Source organism: Anabrus simplex, chromosome 8 (assembly GCF_040414725.1).
Source record: "Anabrus simplex isolate iqAnaSimp1 chromosome 8, ASM4041472v1, whole genome shotgun sequence".
Classification (NCBI taxonomy): Eukaryota; Metazoa; Arthropoda; class Insecta; order Orthoptera; family Tettigoniidae; genus Anabrus; species Anabrus simplex.
The window spans coordinates 214,296,500-214,315,507 of record NC_090272.1 but is presented as its reverse complement, the minus strand read 5'-3'; the positions used below and the strand labels follow the sequence as shown (position 1 = coordinate 214,315,507).

Sequence of the window (19,008 nt, the reverse complement as noted above, 5' to 3'; positions counted from 1 at the left end):
CTTGATTGTTATGCTAATTATTGCTTGTATATCGTATGAAACACCATCTTTACAGAAAAACAATATATATACAAATCTCCACCTTATCAATACAAATTTATTTTACATTAAGCAAGTAAATATAGTCAAATATTCAAGACTAGTTTCGACCCCTAGGGGGTCATCCTCAGTTGACATGCAATAAAAATTGTATTGTTCATAAAAACATCACGTATAGTGGTAAAAGTTTGGACTAATTTAGACTGATCATTAATGTTGGTATGTCTAATGCATGACTAGTGTGCATCGTTCATGAAGACACATATCACCTTACTGCTACTACCATCCAATTTCTAGGTTATATAATATGGAACACACATATGTTTGTGTAACTCAACAGTGGCAAGTTCAACTATGTACACAATTGGCTATTGATTAGTCACATGAAAGTACAGAACACTGGCTTGAACATATCTGATTGAGGTATCAATGCAACACCTTACTTGTATACATCCTAGAAGCTAAATTCAGTTTGTAAGGCCCATTACTTCTGATTGAAACTTAGTATGAAGTTAAAATTTGAATAAAAATATTTGCTAATGCAGACATTAAAATGTTGTTAAAATGGGCATATAGTCAAAAACAGTGGTATGTATGCCACACATGTCTAGTTAAAAATACATTACATTGATGTTGTTTATGTGCGGTACAACATGTACACTGATTAGGAATAAATGAGGTTTGTATATATAGTGTTCCAACAAAATGGATCCATAAAAATATTATATGTAAAGAGAATTGGTATTATAATGATCCGCTGCAGATCAGGTAATGCTGTTTATTTGTCTGGAGATATTATTGGCAGCTACAGATGTTGGAGTTATTAGAAAAGTTAATGGAGCATGTTTTCTTCCGTAGTCGCGATGTTTATAGTTGGTGGCATTAGTCAAATATGTTGAAAGTTATGCGTCTTGGTGCACGTTGATTTGTCCTGGGAGCTTATATGTTGTAAAAAACAAGGTGGAGTGTCTGGAAATAGAAATAATAGTGTGATAATGTTGTGGATAGAAAGTGTAATAGTGAATCGTATGTCGTTTTACTTACGTAAAATGTTGGAACCGTGCGTTCTTTGTAGCTGCCTGTTGGGTTGTTGTTGTTGTCAGAGAGGTTATGGGCTCTATTATTTCACCCAGCCACTACACTTATTATCGTGATATTACACTTATAATGTGAAATCACACGCAATTAGTCCACAACGAAGGTCACACGCAATGAATTTCACTACGAAGGTCTCAAGAACAGTTGAGCATCAGGTCTATGTGCACATCTTACGTAACGCGAAACAGAACAAAGGAAGTGCGTAGAAGCAAAAAAAAAAAAAAAAAAAAAAAAAAAAAAAAAAAAAAAAAAAAAAAAAAAAAAAACAGTGGAAGCAGGAGTATGTAACGGTGCAAACAAGAAACAGACAGTAATTTACAAATGAATATGAGAGTCATCCAAATATTGATTGATAGCATGTATTAGAGCAGGAGACATATCGGTAAGCAAGCAGGAGACATTGGTGGGGAGAGCTTTCTGAAGACTGAGAAGACGAGAAATAAAAGCCGGACGAAAAGAATCATACACAGGGCATTGGAATAATAAATGATTTACATCAGCACTCAGAGTACCACATAAACAGGAGGAGTGGGGGGAGAGGTTAAAACGATGTTTATACAGAGGAGTAAGAGCATGGTTAAAGCGAAGACGAATAATGTTGGTAATGTGACGGCGAGAATAGTTACCCTTCAAATACCAAGGATAGGGAGGAATACAAGGCTGAATATTGTAATAATAGCGACCTTTATAAGAAGCTGATCTGGTCCAATCTTCTTGCCACTGACTATAAGCATAATGTTTAAGAATTGGATAAAAATCGGGTAGAGGAACTGCAAGTTTAAGTAGGGATTTGCCATCACGAACAGCTCGCTTAGCGAATAAATCTGCCTGTTCATTCCCATAGATACCTACATGACTAGGGACCCAGACAAAAGTGAGAACCACCCCAGATTGATGCAAAGTATAAATGAGACTTTTAACATGATACAAATACCAGTTAAAAGAAAGATGAGATGACTTGAGCGACTGAACCGCACTGAGGGAATCCGTATAAATAGCTGCGTGAGGTATAGAATGATGCTTAATATACATGAGAGCTTGACGAATAGCAAAAATTTCCGCAGTGTAGATAGAAAAGTCACTGGGTAAACGATAGAGTTCAGCAACATTGGTATTGACAATATAGAACGCTGCTCCAACGCCAGAAGAGTTTTTTGAGCCGTCTGTATATATGTGGACGCCAGAATCACTTGGAGCAAAACGTAGCTTCTTAAAAGGAGGGCCAGTCAACGAAGAACCAGGAAGAGAAGAGGAAAAAGAAGATGTAGGGGAGATAATGATAGAAGGAACAAAAAATAAACAATCAAAATTTACTGAATAAACGGGGGAAGAAGCAGTGCGTAAGATAGTGTTTTTATAGGAAAGAAGAAATTGATATGCATATAACAAAGCAGGCATCTTACGACGGCGGGCCTGTGAAAGAAGAGAATATTCATCTAATAACTGCAATTTAGGAAGCAATGGGTGTTGAGCCAGAGCAAATCTTTTAAGTAAATATTTAGATGTGATCATTTTACGGCGAATGGGAAGAGGGAGTTCACCGGTCTCGACAAGGAGAGCATTAGTAGGGGTAGACAACAATGCTCCAACACAAGTTCTCAGGGCTTTAAATTGTAAAGTATTTAAGTGGTTAAGAACAGAATCCGACGCAGTATCTATAACATGCGCACAGTAGTCGAGTCTAGAGCGAATAGTAGCGGAATATAACAACTGAGCTGTGCCAGGGTCAGCACCCCATGATCGTCTAGTAACCACTTGGAGAATTTTAATATACATATCAGAAGAATGACGTAACTGAGTAATATGATGTTTCCAAGATAATGAGCGGTCTAGCATAACACCAAGGTATTTATGGGAGGAACAAAAAGGAATGACATGTGAATCGAAAACAAGTGGCTCAGAGTTAAACCTACGCTTAGAGGTAAAAAACATTGCACAGCATTTGGAGGTAGAAAGTTGAAGACCATGGAAAGTAAGCCATGTAATGACTTGCTCCATTAGCTGATATATATGGTGACGACACACATCGACATTACTATGAGAGTAATAAAGAACTATATCATCAGCATAAAAGAGAATGCGAGCTTTTTTGGGTAACCAATTGTTCAAGATTACTCATATACAGGGCGAAAAGCAGACCACTTAAAATGTCTCCCTGAGGAACACCGACAGATGACAGACGACAAGGAAGAGAAGAATAAGCAGATTTAAGTAAAAGTTTCCGATACGTAAACAAATTACTCAAGATGTGGAGAAAATGAGCAGGAAAACCTTTCTGTGCAAGATTAGTCCAGAGAAGATGAAGTGGTATGGAGTCAAAAGCTCCTCGTATGTCCAAAAAAATAGCAATAAGACAATCCTTACGAATTTGCGCTAATAAAATATCGATAAGTAAAATGTTAATAGCATCTTGAGCACAACGACCTTTAAAGTAGGCGAATTGATATTTGGGAACCAAATTATAATATTCAAGAGACCACAGGATTCGTTGAAGGAGAATTTTTAAAAACGTCTTGCGGATACACGAACCAAGGACAATCCCTCGAAAGCCGTTAGCGTCAGTTTGAAGGTGACCAGGTTTGGGGATAGGTACTAAAAAAAAATCATTCCAAGAAGTAGGGACAGAAGTAGTGAGAAGTATATTATTATAGAGAGCTAATAAAGCTTGTTTAGCACGTAGAGGGAGAATCCGAAGCATATCATATGATATATAATCAGGGCCCGGAGACGAACTCTTTGCATTACACAAGGTGGCCTCAAGTTCAGAAAGGTGTATAGGTTGGAGTAATACAGAAAAGCGGGAAGAGCATGGAGACAGGGGGATAGTAAAGTCAGGCACGACATAATCAGGAGTGAGGGAGTTGAGAAAAATAGATAGAATCTGAGGAGGGGTGACAGAGGGTGGAATGTATTGAGAAGCTCGGGTAAGGGAACGAATTGCACTCCATAAGTGAGAAGACGAAGTATGAGCGTTTAGGGAGGAAATAAAAGATCGCCATGCAGCACGGCGTTTAGAAAGAAAAACTCGTCGAGTATGAGCAATATGTTGTTTAAGACGGAAATAATGGTGGGGGGCTAATGTTTTCCTATATATCCGGAATAAACGGCGTCGTTTAAGAACCAGATTATGGCACTCCGAGTCCCACCATCGTAAAAAGGAAGAGGGGCGAGCAGAGTGGGAAGAAATAGGTTGATAGGGATGATAAAGGTCGAGATAATCTTGTATAAATTGAAAGAGAGTAGAAAAGGACAAAATATTATCCGAAATAAGCTCAATACGATGGGTAACATAAGAAATAAAAGATACTCTATCAAAGTGACGGAAGGAGCGAACATTACTGAGACATGTAGGAGCAGAAGAAGAACTAGGAAACCTACCAAGACCATACGTAAGAATAATAGGGAAATGGTCGCTAGAATGTGTATCAGTAAGACGGTGCCAAGTTACAATCGAAGCCATTGCAGGACGACATAATGATAAATCCACAGCGCTGGGAGGAGAGCCAGGGGGAGTGAGGCGCGTGGGAGAACCATCGTTTAAAATGACAAAGTCATGCAATTGGGAGGCGGTGAGGAAATAAGAACCCAGAGAAGTATCACTACTGCTTCCCCACATAGAATGATGAAGATTGAAGTCCCCTAAGAGGAGAAGCTCGTTATGAGAAGAAAATTGCTGCAAGAAGCGACACCATTGAATGTGAGAAATAGAAAGATCTGGAGGGCAATAAAGGTTAATAATGGAACAGCGATTATATGAGATACCAATAACAAATGTATGGGGTAGACAATACGAGATATGAAGACGTTGATAGGATAAACTATGGTGAATAAATAAAGCAACACCACCGTAACCAACACCATCACAGCGTTCAACATTAAAGCCATTTAAATAAAACTCAGAGGAGGGGGAAAACCAAGTCTCCTGTAATGCTATAATGAATGGGGAAATTTCATTTATCAAAAATTGTAACTCATACCGTTTAGAAGAAATACTCCTAGCATTCCACTGCAGGATACGTAGCATCTAAAGAGAACATAGTGTGCACACAGTCACGAAGCTTATAAAGTGTATGTGCGACATGCGGCTGGTCCCCTAATAATTGAATAAGTTGTAGAAATAGTTGATGAATACCACTTTGGAGATACGCCTTTTGGCGTAGTACAGGGGAACTAGATGATTGAGAAGGAGCTGAAGGTAAACACTGAGAATTACGGGACGTAGACGGAATCGGGGACGGGGAGGATGAAGATGAAGTGGATGGAAGGACCGAGGTATGTGAAGACTCTGGAGGGGGTCGGATGAGATTAAGATACCCAGACTTATCGAAACCAGGTGTTGGAATGGGACGGGGCTCTGTCATAACCACCTGAGTAAATTTACGTTTCCTCGGGGTTTCCACAGGTGAAGTGGAACTAGTAGAAGGAAGAGGTGGAAAAAGATGGGTATTATTGGACATGTCAAATTGGGTCGAGGGTATTCTAGCAGACGCCTCGGAAAAGGATAGATTTTCGGTACACATAAGCTTTTTAAGGGCAGTTTGCTGTTGATGAGTAGGGCAGTTTGATGAGCCAGTATAATGTTCCTGATGACAGTGAACACAGCGGCGAATATTTTCCTGACACTCTGATGTAAGGTGATGTAACGCGCAATGTCCACATCGGGGTGACTTAGCCTGGCAGTTTTTAATCGTGTGTCCATATCGCTGACATTTTGAACAGATAATCGGGGAAAATATGAAAGGGGAAACCTCTAAATGCACTTGAAACAAAGAGACATATTGAGGAAGAGTCTGAGAACGAAAAACAATCTTAACTGTGCCAGTAGGAACATAGTTCACTCCACTGGGCTCCACAACCTTGCGGTTAAGCCGCTTGACCGATTTGACCCGAACATCAGATTTGAGGTATTTAAGAATGTCAGCATCGGAAACATCCTTTTCCACACCGCGTATAAGTCCAACACGAAAGATATTAGAACTGGGAATATATGCTTTCAAGGAGTGAGTTGCAAGTATTGAATGACGTAGAAAGGAATTAGCTTGGATCGCGGAACTAAATTCCACCAATAATCTATTGCGTCCTTTGGGCGTTATACCTTTCACAAAAATATCATGATCGTAAAACAAGCGCCCAAGCGCCATGGGATGTAGCCCACCAATATTTTTCGACTTAGTTGATTCAACAAATACAATAAATGGGCCAAAATGAGCCTGTTGATAAACCTCCAACTCTTCAGGAGGTGGGGGAGGTGGAGGAGGCGGCTGAGCGGCATTAGACTGTTGAGGTTGTAAAGGCTGCTGTAATGAAGTCGTATTTGAAGTGAGATTAATCAAATCGGTTTGCATCGGCACAGTTTCTTCACGACCAACATTGGCATTAGATGAGGGATCCGGTGCCTCATCTCCTCCACTATCAGTATCCATCACCAAAGCGTACACAGACACACACTCGCCAAACGGTCACACACTACTTGTCACCGCAGGCAAACACCAGACTGCAACCAAAGAACGATCCGCACCGTACGAGACACACGAACGGACTGCTGCCTGTTGGGATCTGATACGTGTAGCTCTGAGATTGTAGTTAGCGGCGGTAGAGGGGAGGTTTGGGGGGATGGGTGGAGTGTTAGTGATGGGAGTGGGGTTGGAGGGGAGAGGGTTTTGGGGCGGTTGATTTGAACATATCGATTTTTGTTTACTTATTCTTTTGATATAGAAATCTTTTAATAAGGGAATTACTGCATGGAAAAGAATGTTGTTTCTGTCTATACTTTCATTTAGGTTGGAGTTTGGATTCACGTATTTGTCTAAATTTATGTAAAATTCTTCTATTATACTGAGCAAGGGACTTTTTGGATTCATGTTAAGGATTTGCATGTCGTTCTTAATGTCCGTGAAATTATGTTTTTGATCGTCAATATGTTGACCCATAGCTGAGAAATGTCTGTGTTTGACGGCGTTTACATGTTCATTATATCGTATTAAAAAACTTCTACCGGTAAGTCCTATATAGCTGGCTCGGCAGTCGTTGCATTTTAGGCGATAGACTCCTGAGTGATTGTATTTATTTATGTTATTAACTGATTTGGAATTGTATAGTATGTTGGTGTTATTGCGTGCCGTTTTATATGCTATTTTTAGGCCTTGTTTTTTGAAGATATTTGTTATGGGATGTATATGGTTATTGTTGTAGGTAAACAGTGCATATTCTTTTTTATTTTTGGTGATTCTGGTTAGCTTGGTTTTAGGTTGGTTTTTGACTTTATTGATGATCCGGTTTATCATTTCTCTTTTATATCCGTTTTGTTTTGCTATTTCATGGATTGTGTTTAGTTCTTTATTTAGATTTTCCTTTGAAAGTGGAATGTTGTAAGCTCTATGAATCATACTATAGTATGCAGCTCTTTTATGAGCATGTGGGTGGGTGGAGTCTATCTTTATTGTATTTGATGTGTGGGTAGGTTTTCTATATATATTGTATGTTATTTTGTTGGAACACTATATATACAAACCTCATTTATTCCTAATCAGTGTACATGTTGTACCGCACATAAACAACATCAATGTAATGTATTTTTAACTAGACATGTGTGGCATACATACCACTGTTTTTGACTATATGCCCATTTTAACAACATTTTAATGTCTGCATTAGCAAATATTTTTATTCAAATTTTAACTTCATACTAAGTTTCAATCAGAAGTAATGGGCCTTACAAACTGAATTTAGCTTCTAGGATGTATACAAGTAAGGTGTTGCATTGATACCTCAATCAGATATGTTCAAGCCAGTGTTCTGTACTTTCATGTGACTAATCAATAGCCAATTGTGTACATAGTTGAACTTGCCACTGTTGAGTTACACAAACATATGTGTGTTCCATATTATATAACCTAGAAATTGGATGGTAGTAGCAGTAAGGTGATATGTGTCTTCATGAACGATGCACACTAGTCATGCATTAGACATACCAACATTAATGATCAGTCTAAATTAGTCCAAACTTTTACCACTATACGTGATGTTTTTATGAACAATACAATTTTTATTGCATGTCAACTGAGGATGACCCCCTAGGGGTCGAAACTAGTCTTGAATATTTGACTATATTTACTTGCTTAATGTAAAATAAATTTGTATTGATAAGGTGGAGATTTGTATATATATTGTTTTTCTGTAAAGTAATATCCATCAATACGGAAATGAAACTTATAAATAACAGTAGAAAAGCCAACCAGGCAAGAAAAATGGCACACAGATACCAAAATCTGAAGATTAAGATCACAAATATTGTCAAAAACATCACTTTCTTAAAACAATGCCTACTTAATAATCTAACTCCTAAATTTCTTAGGAAATATAATAATAAACATAGAAGCACATATCAAACCCAAAATACCCAAAACAAAACCAATCGAATATGGCTTAAAGAAGAAATTAAATTCATGTATAGGAAAAAACAACACCTCAACATACAAATGTATGAAGCACACCTTAAAGCCTCACATGAGCTACCACACACATACTGGAGCAACTTCCAACAAATAACTAACGAAAAGATAGAAAACATAGCCATACAGAAGCAGAATACCTTAAACAAGAAACTTAACGCACTCAAGGCATCACTAAACCAAACCAACCATACACAGTATAGACAACATATTACTGTTTCTACAGATAACAACCAACATATTTTCCATCCCCCACTCCAAAACCTAACTAACACAACATTCAATGAAAAAGAAACAACTATACTGAGCAAAGGACCAAAACATAACTGGAAAAACAATTCAGTATTTGAAAACATAGCCACTATTATTACTGAAACAGAAGATGCTCTAAACAAAATACCCCAAGAAAAACAAAATGAAATCAGATATGAAATTAAAAAAACACTACCACAATATGTTGATAAGATCACTCAAAAACCTCAGAATCAAGATATCACAAACCAAACACAAATTAAGGTAATCAAAAATAAAATCCAGCAAAATAACCTAATAGTAACAAAGGCAGATAAAGGAAACACTACAGTTATTATGGATAAAGAGGAATATATAACAAAAACAAAAACCTGCTTTCAAGATGAAACTTTTCAAATCAAGACTAAAGATCCTACTAACAGTATCCAGAAAAACTTAAAAATTCTCCTAAAAAACACCAATTTTCTTTTGAACGAACAGGAAACTGCAAAATTAACCACCATGAATCCAGGGATACCTACAGCTAAAGCTTATCCTAAGATCCATAAAAACAATATTCCTATGAGACCCATAATAAATTATAGACCAAGCCCTATTTATAAATTATCCAAATACATACAAAAATTCCTTAAAAAACATTACGTTTTTCAAGCAAACAAAACCATAAAAAACTCAATAGATTTCTGCAACATTACTAAGAATATAAAAATAGAACACTTCTACAAGCTAGCAACATATGATATAACAAACATGTATCCCAATATACCCACACAAAAAACTATCACTATCATAGAATCCAACCTTTATAACCACAGTAAGCTAAGCAAATTGGAAATAGATGAATTTATTAAACTTTTACAATTCGCTATCAATAACAATTATTTCAAGTTCCATGACACTATCTATCAACAAAAAGGATTACCCATGGGATCACCAATATCAGGCATAATAGCTGATATATATATGGATTACTTAGAACACCAAGAAATTAAAAAAATAGAAAATATCATCTATTGGTGCAGGTTTGTCGATGATGCATTTATAATCATGGACAATAGACATACTAATGAAAACATAATCCTAGAACAACTAAATAGAATAGATCCCCACATTAAATTTACCATGGACACTGAACACAACAATACTATTAACTACTTAGATATATCCATAACCAGACATAACAACCACCTAACATACAATATATATAGAAAACCTACCCACACATCAAGTACAATAAAGATAGACTCCACCCACCCACATGCTCATAAAAGAGCTGCATACTATAGTATGATTCATAAAGCTTACAACATTCCACTTTCAAAGGAAAATCTAAATAAAGAACTAAACACAATCCATGAAATAGCAAAACAAAACGGATATAAAAGAGAAATGATAAACCGGATCATCAATAAAGTCAAAAACCAACCTAAAACCAAGCTAACCAGAATCACCAAAAATAAAAAAGAATATGCACTGTTTACCTACAACAATAACCATATACATCCCATAACAAATATCTTCAAAAAACAAGGCCTAAAAATAGCATATAAAACGGCACGCAATAACACCAACATACTATACAATTCCAAATCAGTTAATAACATAAATAAATACAATCACTCAGGAGTCTATCGCCTAAAATGCAACGACTGCCGAGCCAGCTATATAGGACTTACCGGTAGAAGTTTTTTAATACGATATAATGAACATGTAAACGCCGTCAAACACAGACATTTCTCAGCTATGGGTCAACATATTGACGATCAAAAACATAATTTCACGGACATTAAGAACGACATGCAAATCCTTAACATGAATCCAAAAAGTCCCTTGCTCAGTATAATAGAAGAATTTTACATAAATTTAGACAAATACGTGAATCCAAACTCCAACCTAAATGAAAGTATAGACAGAAACAACATTCTTTTCCATGCAGTAATTCCCTTATTAAAAGATTTCTATATCAAAAGAATAAGTAAACAAAAATCGATATGTTCAAATCAACCGCCCCAAAACCCTCTCCCCTCCAACCCCACTCCCATCACTAACACTCCACCCATCCCCCCAAACCTCCCCTCTACCGCCGCTAACTACAATCAAATACTTTAATACACCAATACCGGACAGCTGTGTCTCAACAGCATTGAGTGAACTGCGAACAGCGACGGTGGTGACATCTAGCGTGTTGGTGTGAACTGCATACTTGTCTGTGCTACAGCTGAGAGGAATGCACCACACTCATTGGAAATATTTTTGTTAAAATAATTGAATAATCACAATAATTAAGAATGAAATTATAAAATATGAAATTTCTCCTTCATAAACCTCCAAACGAGCATTATGTTAGCCGTGTCTTAAAAATTATAAAGCAGAATCTGTTTGAGGATCCATCTAGCCTCTGGGGAAATACTTAATAACTACACTCTCCTCTTCTTTCTGACTTTTACTCAATTACCTAGCGCAGGATTTTGTATGGACTTAGCCTAGTTTTCCGGCCGGATGCCTTTCATAACAGCAATCATATGTGGAGGGATATATACCGTACTCAGTAGTGTTTTTGTGGTTGTTTTTTGCATGATGTGTTGTATATACTTGAAGATGCGTATGAATACGAACTCGAACCCGTCGCCCTCGATCTACAGGGATTAACAGACGCGATTAAAATCTCCGACTTAGCCGGGAATCGTACCAGGGCCCTCCGGACCGAAGGTCAGTACGCTGACCATTCCGTGGAGGTACAACTGGCCAGCCATCCTCTATTAACACTAATCAGAAGGGAAATGGGCCGGCCCCGTGGTGTAGGGGTAGCGTGCCTGCCTCTAACCCGGAGGCCCCGGGTTCGATTCCCGGCCAGGTCAGGGATTTTTACCTGGACCTGAGGGCTGGTTCGAGGTCCACTCAGCCTACGTTATTAGAACTGAGGAGCTATCTGACGGTGAGATAGCGGCCCCGGTCTAGAAAGCCAAGAATAATGGCCGAGAGGATTCGTCGTGCTGACCACACGACACCTCGTAATCTGCAGGCCTTCGGGCTGAGCAACGGTCGCTTGGTAGGCCAAGGCCCTTCAAGGGCTGTAGTGCCAAGGGGTTTGGTTTTAGAAGGGAAATGGAAGAAGTCCAACACTCCAAAGAATGAAGGTATAATAAATGGGGGGGGGGGGTGTCACGAAGAGCTAACCAATCAGCCAAAGAGCCAACGGGGGCAGATAACCTAACAACATCCACGATTTATTAAGATTTTGGGAAATTAAGAAACAGTAGTTTGGTCCATTATGTTGACTTCTTTTTTTCTTCTTCTTATTCGGTACGGCCGATCTTCCCGAACTCTACAGAGCAACTCAACCTCACGCTTTTGCCGTTCTTTGAATTTTCTGTTTTACCTCTGAAGACAAAAATACATAATATATAACACATATTGGGGTTACGTGAGTGAACTACGATGTTCCTGACAAGGATGAAGGGTCCAGAATTTCCTAAAGCCTCTTTCACAACTTAATGCATGAAGAATTACCATACACACGTTTTAAATTAATTGGACTGGTGCTCAAGCCTATGCCAATGCCTATGCCAATAATGCACTGAAATATTTTTCTTACGCCGGGCTGAGTGGCTCAGACGGTTGATGCGATGGCCTTCTGATCCAATTTGGCAGGTTCGATCCTGGCTCAGTCTGGTGGTATTTGAAGGTGCACAAATACGTCAGCCTCGTGTAGGTAGATTTACTGGCATGTAAAAGAATTCCTGCGGGATTATATTCCGGCACCTCGGCGTCTCCGAAAACCGTAAAAGTACTTAGTGGGACATAAAGAAAATTATTATTATTTTCTTACAGTAACAGAAAAGGTGACTGGATTCGAAACTCATGGCTTTGAATTTTCAATTTCAAGACTACCACGATAACCATTACGCTACAGACCCACAAGTTTTCGATTGTGAAATTTATGGCATTGTTTAACAATATGGACCCTCAAGCTTGAGTATACTACAGTTCCATATTTGTTAATATTATTGGTTTTAAATCCTACTAACATTTCAGTAGGGTATTTGATTGCATTTCTTAATATAAGGGGCATAGAATGTAACCTCAACACAGATGCGAGGTCATTACTTTTTGTAATACTTGCGGTTCTTATCATTTCCCACGCCCATTATCTTGCTAGGTAATTTGTTCAGCGTATAACACTTTTCTTGGAATATAACTGCAATGTAAGATTATTTAGTGACACACACTGATACATTATAAACAACACGGCAGTGCGCCAAGAATCATGCAAATGGCAATATGTTTTTGAAGAGCTGGTCACACCAAGCCATGTAGGTAGCAGCACTATCGGCTTTCTCGCTGAAAACAGCAAGCTGTCCGGTATTATCATATTAAAGTATTTGCTACAATCTCAGAGCTACACGTATCAGATCCCAACAGGCAGCTACAAAGAACGCACGGTTCCAACATTTTACGTAAGTAAAACGACATACGATTCACTATTACACTTTCTATCCACAACATTATCACACTATTATTTCTATTTCCAGACACTCCACCTTGTTTTTTACAACATATAAGCTCCCAGGACAAATCAACGTGCACCAAGACGCATAACTTTCAACATATTTGACTAATGCCACCAACTATAAACATCGCGACTACGGAAGAAAACATGCTCCATTAACTTTTCTAATAACTCCAACATCTGTAGCTGCCAATAATATCTCCAGACAAATAAACAGCATTACCTGATCTGCAGCGGATCATTATAATACCAATTCTCTTTACATATAATATTTTTATGGATCCATTTTGTTGGAACACTATATATACAAACCTCATTTATTCCTAATCAGTGTACATGTTGTACCGCACATAAACAACATCAATGTAATGTATTTTTAACTAGACATGTGTGGCATACATACCACTGTTTTTGACTATATGCCCATTTTAACAACATTTTAATGTCTGCATTAGCAAATATTTTTATTCAAATTTTAACTTCATACTAAGTTTCAATCAGAAGTAATGGGCCTTACAAACTGAATTTAGCTTCTAGGATGTATACAAGTAAGGTGTTGCATTGATACCTCAATCAGATATGTTCAAGCCAGTGTTCTGTACTTTCATGTGACTAATCAATAGCCAATTGTGTACATAGTTGAACTTGCCACTGTTGAGTTACACAAACATATGTGTGTTCCATATTATATAACCTAGAAATTGGATGGTAGTAGCAGTAAGGTGATATGTGTCTTCATGAACGATGCACACTAGTCATGCATTAGACATACCAACATTAATGATCAGTCTAAATTAGTCCAAACTTTTACCACTATACGTGATGTTTTTATGAACAATACAATTTTTATTGCATGTCAACTGAGGATGACCCCCTAGGGGTCGAAACTAGTCTTGAATATTTGACTATATTTACTTGCTTAATGTAAAATAAATTTGTATTGATAAGGTGGAGATTTGTATATATATTGTTTTTCTGTAAAGTAATATCCATCAATACGGAAATGAAACTTATAAATAACAGTGAAACACCATCTGTCGGTCATTTTTTGTACTTCATTTGGGTGTCAATAAAACCCCATGTCATGCCAATCATGTTTATCAATTGTTATCTCTGTACCTCCAATATTCCGTGAAGTATTGCCTTGTCAAATGTTAACGGACTTTTGGAACATCCTGTATTTACAGCGAATAGAAGGAGAGCAGCAGCTTACTAGACAAACATGTATAGATGGAGCACACATAAAAAGAAAACACAAAACTCCTTCATTTTTTGTCTGCAACCTTCGGAAATGGAGAATGAATAGTTACAGTAAATATATCTCACTCACCAGAATCTTGATCAGCACCTGACAAGCGACAAGTTGTGCCTGAGGGTTGATACTTGTCAGGAGAACAAGAAGAGCCTGAATTATTTGCATCTTGTATTCAGGATTGCCACAGGATATGGTGATGAGAAGTTTCTGGGCTTTGTCCATCACAACTTGGTTATATTTTTTAGATTGTACCTGTATAAAACATACATCCTTCTGTAAAACAGGCAATCTATGTCTTGTGCTTCACTTCTGCATTAGCATGGGTGACAAGGACATGCTAATAGCTCTTATTTTATAACTGCATTGTAATTTACAAGTAGTACAGAAATCTTTTCATTCTCATATGTGTTAATGTGTTGGACAATAGATGCTATTTTTAAGGACACTTTCTCTCAACGCATTATAAACTTTGTCAATGCATTAAATTTTTTCATCTAAACAGTGTTATTATGTGGCTGAAGATGTTACAAAAATATGAAACATGTACCCTATTAATTAATTAATAAGTTGCCTTAAATTGTCTTTGAACTTTCCTATTCATAATTTTTGGACTACAGTAATTTATGGGACGTATTTCAGTGTTTTTGTATTTTGTATTGAATTACTGTATATTGTCCTTTTTTTTAGGGTTTTAAAGCTGAAATCTGTCGCTATTACTACATGCATTAGTTGTTTACTTACCTACTTATGGTTGCCACAGACAGTTAAATATTTATTAATAAATGGAATCCATTGCTAACATTCATCCTATTGAAATGTATCTCATATGATTGCATTGTGTGGTTAGCAGGTGTGCAGCCACTACCAAGCACAGTAATTTGTGGAGCTATCTAAAAATAATGAGATTTTGATTCACCTAACCTAGTAAATATAGAGATGTGTTATATACAGTATCTTCCAAATGTTCAGTACTGATATGTACCTTTATTTGACTCATAACATAAGTTTTAGCCATTTTTGAGTGATGCATTTATATATTATATTAGTGTCAAGGAAAGCTAAACTCAGACACTATAACACAGTGATCAAATACGAGTGTCTGTTCGCAAGTGAATGCCTCAGAATGATAGGAAAGGCTGGACTGAGAGAAGCAGAGAAGTATGAGCGCAAGATCCTTCGCAAAATAATGGGTCCTAAGATAATAGATGGACAGTATAGAGTACAAGGAAGAGAAGCTGTACAGGGATAATGAACGGCTGCTGGAGTCAATTAGAAAACGACGACTGAAGTTCTACGGACATCTGTTCAGGATGGATGAAACTCGACTAACGAAGCAGATTTTTAATGTGTTTGACAACAGACCTAACGTCTCGGATAAATGATTCAAGGAAGTAAGGAGGGACCTCAGGAGCGTGGGACTGAATCAGGAGGACATCTCTAACCGATCAAAATACAGATCAGCTATCAACAACTTTAAGGGCTTCCACGATGAGCAAAAGCAGAACAACGGCTGGACAGAAGAGATAAGACAGGCGGCCAGAGAAAGACTGCAACTTTTTGTGCTGCAAAAAAGGCTTCTAGAAATGCCTTATAGTTACTTGATGTGGTTTCTGATGGTCCTAAACGATGATAATAATAATAATAATTATACTTTTTGGAGATCTTGTTTCCAAGTCCGACCAAAGGAGGAGGGTTGGGCATAGGATTAGTACCTCTACCCCGTAAAAACTTATTCAGCTATAGAAACAGCAAGAGGAAGCCAAACATTCAATTGAGGCAGTGGTGGTGGTGGTGGTGGTGGTTATTGTTTTAAGAGGAAGTCATTCTCAATTAACACTAATGAGAGGGAAAGATGGAAGGGATCCAACACTGTGAAAAATGAAAGAATTGGCCAAAGAAAGACAAGGGCCATGAAGGGCATGAAAAATGAACGACTCCAAAAGTAATACCATCAGGGTCAGAAAAGAAAAGAGTTAACCAAGGGAAGTCCGACAGGATAGATAAAAGTGAGGAGTTTGGTATAAGTAAGTGGAAGTGATTCCAGGACTCGGCTAAGGGCCTCTTTTAGTTGCCTCTTATGACAGGCAGGGGATACTGTGGGTCTTATTCTACCAACCGCACCCATAGGGGACATATTTCATTGATCTTAAGGTAACCAGCATATTGATAATTGATAGTGTTTGACCCACTCCACATGCAGAGTCTGACGTTGAGCCCCAAAATCATCACATGAATTGGAACGTGGAATGTTCAAACCCTGGCTCAATTTGGTATATTGGTGCAAGTACTACATGAATTCAACAACTAACCCTCTGGATATTCTACACCTAATAAAAATTAGATGGATTGGGTGAGATAAGACTGGTTAGTGATGGGAAAGTCACTGTACACACTAGACACAAAAGTCAGCATATTCGTGGTGTTGGATTGATCCTGAAAAAGGAAGTGACAAATACGCTGATTGGATGGAAGCCCGTTAATGATTGTATCATCCCCACCCACTTCCGATTATTATAATTTTCAAAACTTACCATTGTTCAGGTCTACACATCAACAGAGGAAGCTGAAAAAGCTGGAGAGATAATTTCTATGATCAGCTTCAGGAGACCTTCAACAAAATCCCCATGTATGATATTATTAAATTATTTATTGGGGGCCTCAACGCCCAGATCAATGGACATAGGCATGGCTTCAAACATGTCATCGGACCGTATGGTTCGGCAGTGCAAACAAACGATGCAAACACCTGACCTTATTCTGTGGCATGAGCAGTTTATGCATTGGCAACACCTACTTTGCGCATAACCTCATTCACTGTATAGACAAGAAAAGTGTTCCACCGATCAATACTTATTTATTGTAAATGGATTTTACACTAGTACCGGTTTCGGCCTTTCATGGCCATGGCCATCCATTTACAATAAATATTGATCGGTGGAACACTTTTCTTGTCTATACATTGAATCCAATCAATACAGAAAATGAAACTTATAAATAATAATAACCTCATTCACAACGCAACATGGTGCTTGACCAACAGTTCAATGAGTAATGAAATGGATTATGTATGTGCGAGTAAGCATTGGTGTTCTACATCGCCAGATGTTTGTATCTACTGAGGAACAGATGTTCACTCAGACCATTATCTAGTAATGAATGAATGAATGAATAAGTAAATGAATTAATAGTCATTATATATTTTGGGATTTTGCTATATGAAAGAGAGAAACTTAACAGAACAGTCCCAGTCAACTTCGTACGAAGCTGAGCAAAGTTTCCCAGCAGTTATCTTTCCCAAAAAATCACAAGGTATGTCAATTGTTCTGGGCAAGGACAGCATAAATATAATTTTAAATTTTTTTTTTACATTTTTTATTCAAGGACAAAGATAATTTTTTAAGCTAAGGCAATCGTTAGTTCGCTTCTGTTGTGAATAACTAACAAGATTACCTACGTCAAGTTCCTCACCTGACACGTGGATGTTTTCTCTTCCTCAGAAGCTATGTGTGAATCCTTCTTTTCACCATACCCATAATGAGCGATGAACTCACACAACACCTTCACACCTGTAAACAGTCTTATTTCAGTTGATAGTGGTAAAACTTAAGGATTTGTTTCAAAAGTTTACTGGGAGTATTAGGAGCATTGAATGGTTTGAATGAAGTGATATGCCTCAGAGTCATAAACTTCAGGCTGATTCTGAGTTGGTACAGACTTTTGAATGTAAAGGACCTATATATCAGAGAACATTTCCAAGGATGGTCACTTCTCTAAGTTGTCTTTCCCATGCAGCATAGTGTGTCCAAAGATGTGTAAAAAAAATGTCTTCACCTTTTGAAGATAATCTGATTTTGAGGAAAAGATGTTTAACAATGGAAATCATTGGTGTGAAATGCTGTCCAAGGCATGAGTAACATTCTTTTCCAGCACCACATTTCAAAACTAATTTTCTTCAGGACTGTAACATGTTTCCAAATCTTGGCTCCATAGAGGAAACCTGTAAATATCAGACTTCATATAGCTCTCTTTAGTGATAATGAGATAGAATAATGCTTCCACAAACAGAACAAATTCATTATTACTTTTTTACTACAGTAGTATTTAAAATACAGAGCTAATTTCTTGCAGATGTCTTCTTTCTTTTATCTTATTTTCCCTGATCATTTACAGTACTGTATGTGCCCACAGTGAGGGTTGGTTCTTCTGATCTGAAGAGAGTATTCCCTTCACTTCTGATTGTAGGCAGCTGGGATGTTCTTCCCCCTCAAAGAGGTTTCAGGTGTTCATCACTGTATTGCTCTTGTTTCTAAAACAGCAAGAGCTTTCTGTACTGGATGATCTTCATCACACTGTTTCACATGGCTGTACCAGTGGAGTGGAGTTGTCTCTCCTTCAGCTTCTCA

At 37.7% G+C, this 19,008-nt stretch overlaps 1 protein-coding gene across 1 annotated transcript in view; it reads right to left on the bottom strand.

Annotated features, from left to right (window-relative positions):
* Nucleotides 1-19,008, bottom strand: part of LOC136879369 (armadillo-like helical domain containing protein 1) — a 99,972-nt gene that overhangs the window by 28,795 nt on the left and 52,169 nt on the right. The window contains exons 5-6 of the mRNA XM_067153185.2: nucleotides 18,074-18,171; nucleotides 14,681-14,857 (exon numbers count right to left, since the gene is read on the bottom strand). Coding sequence (XP_067009286.2) covers nucleotides 14,681-14,857; nucleotides 18,074-18,171 — 275 coding nt within the window. The remainder of the gene's footprint in view (nucleotides 1-14,680; nucleotides 14,858-18,073; nucleotides 18,172-19,008) is intronic.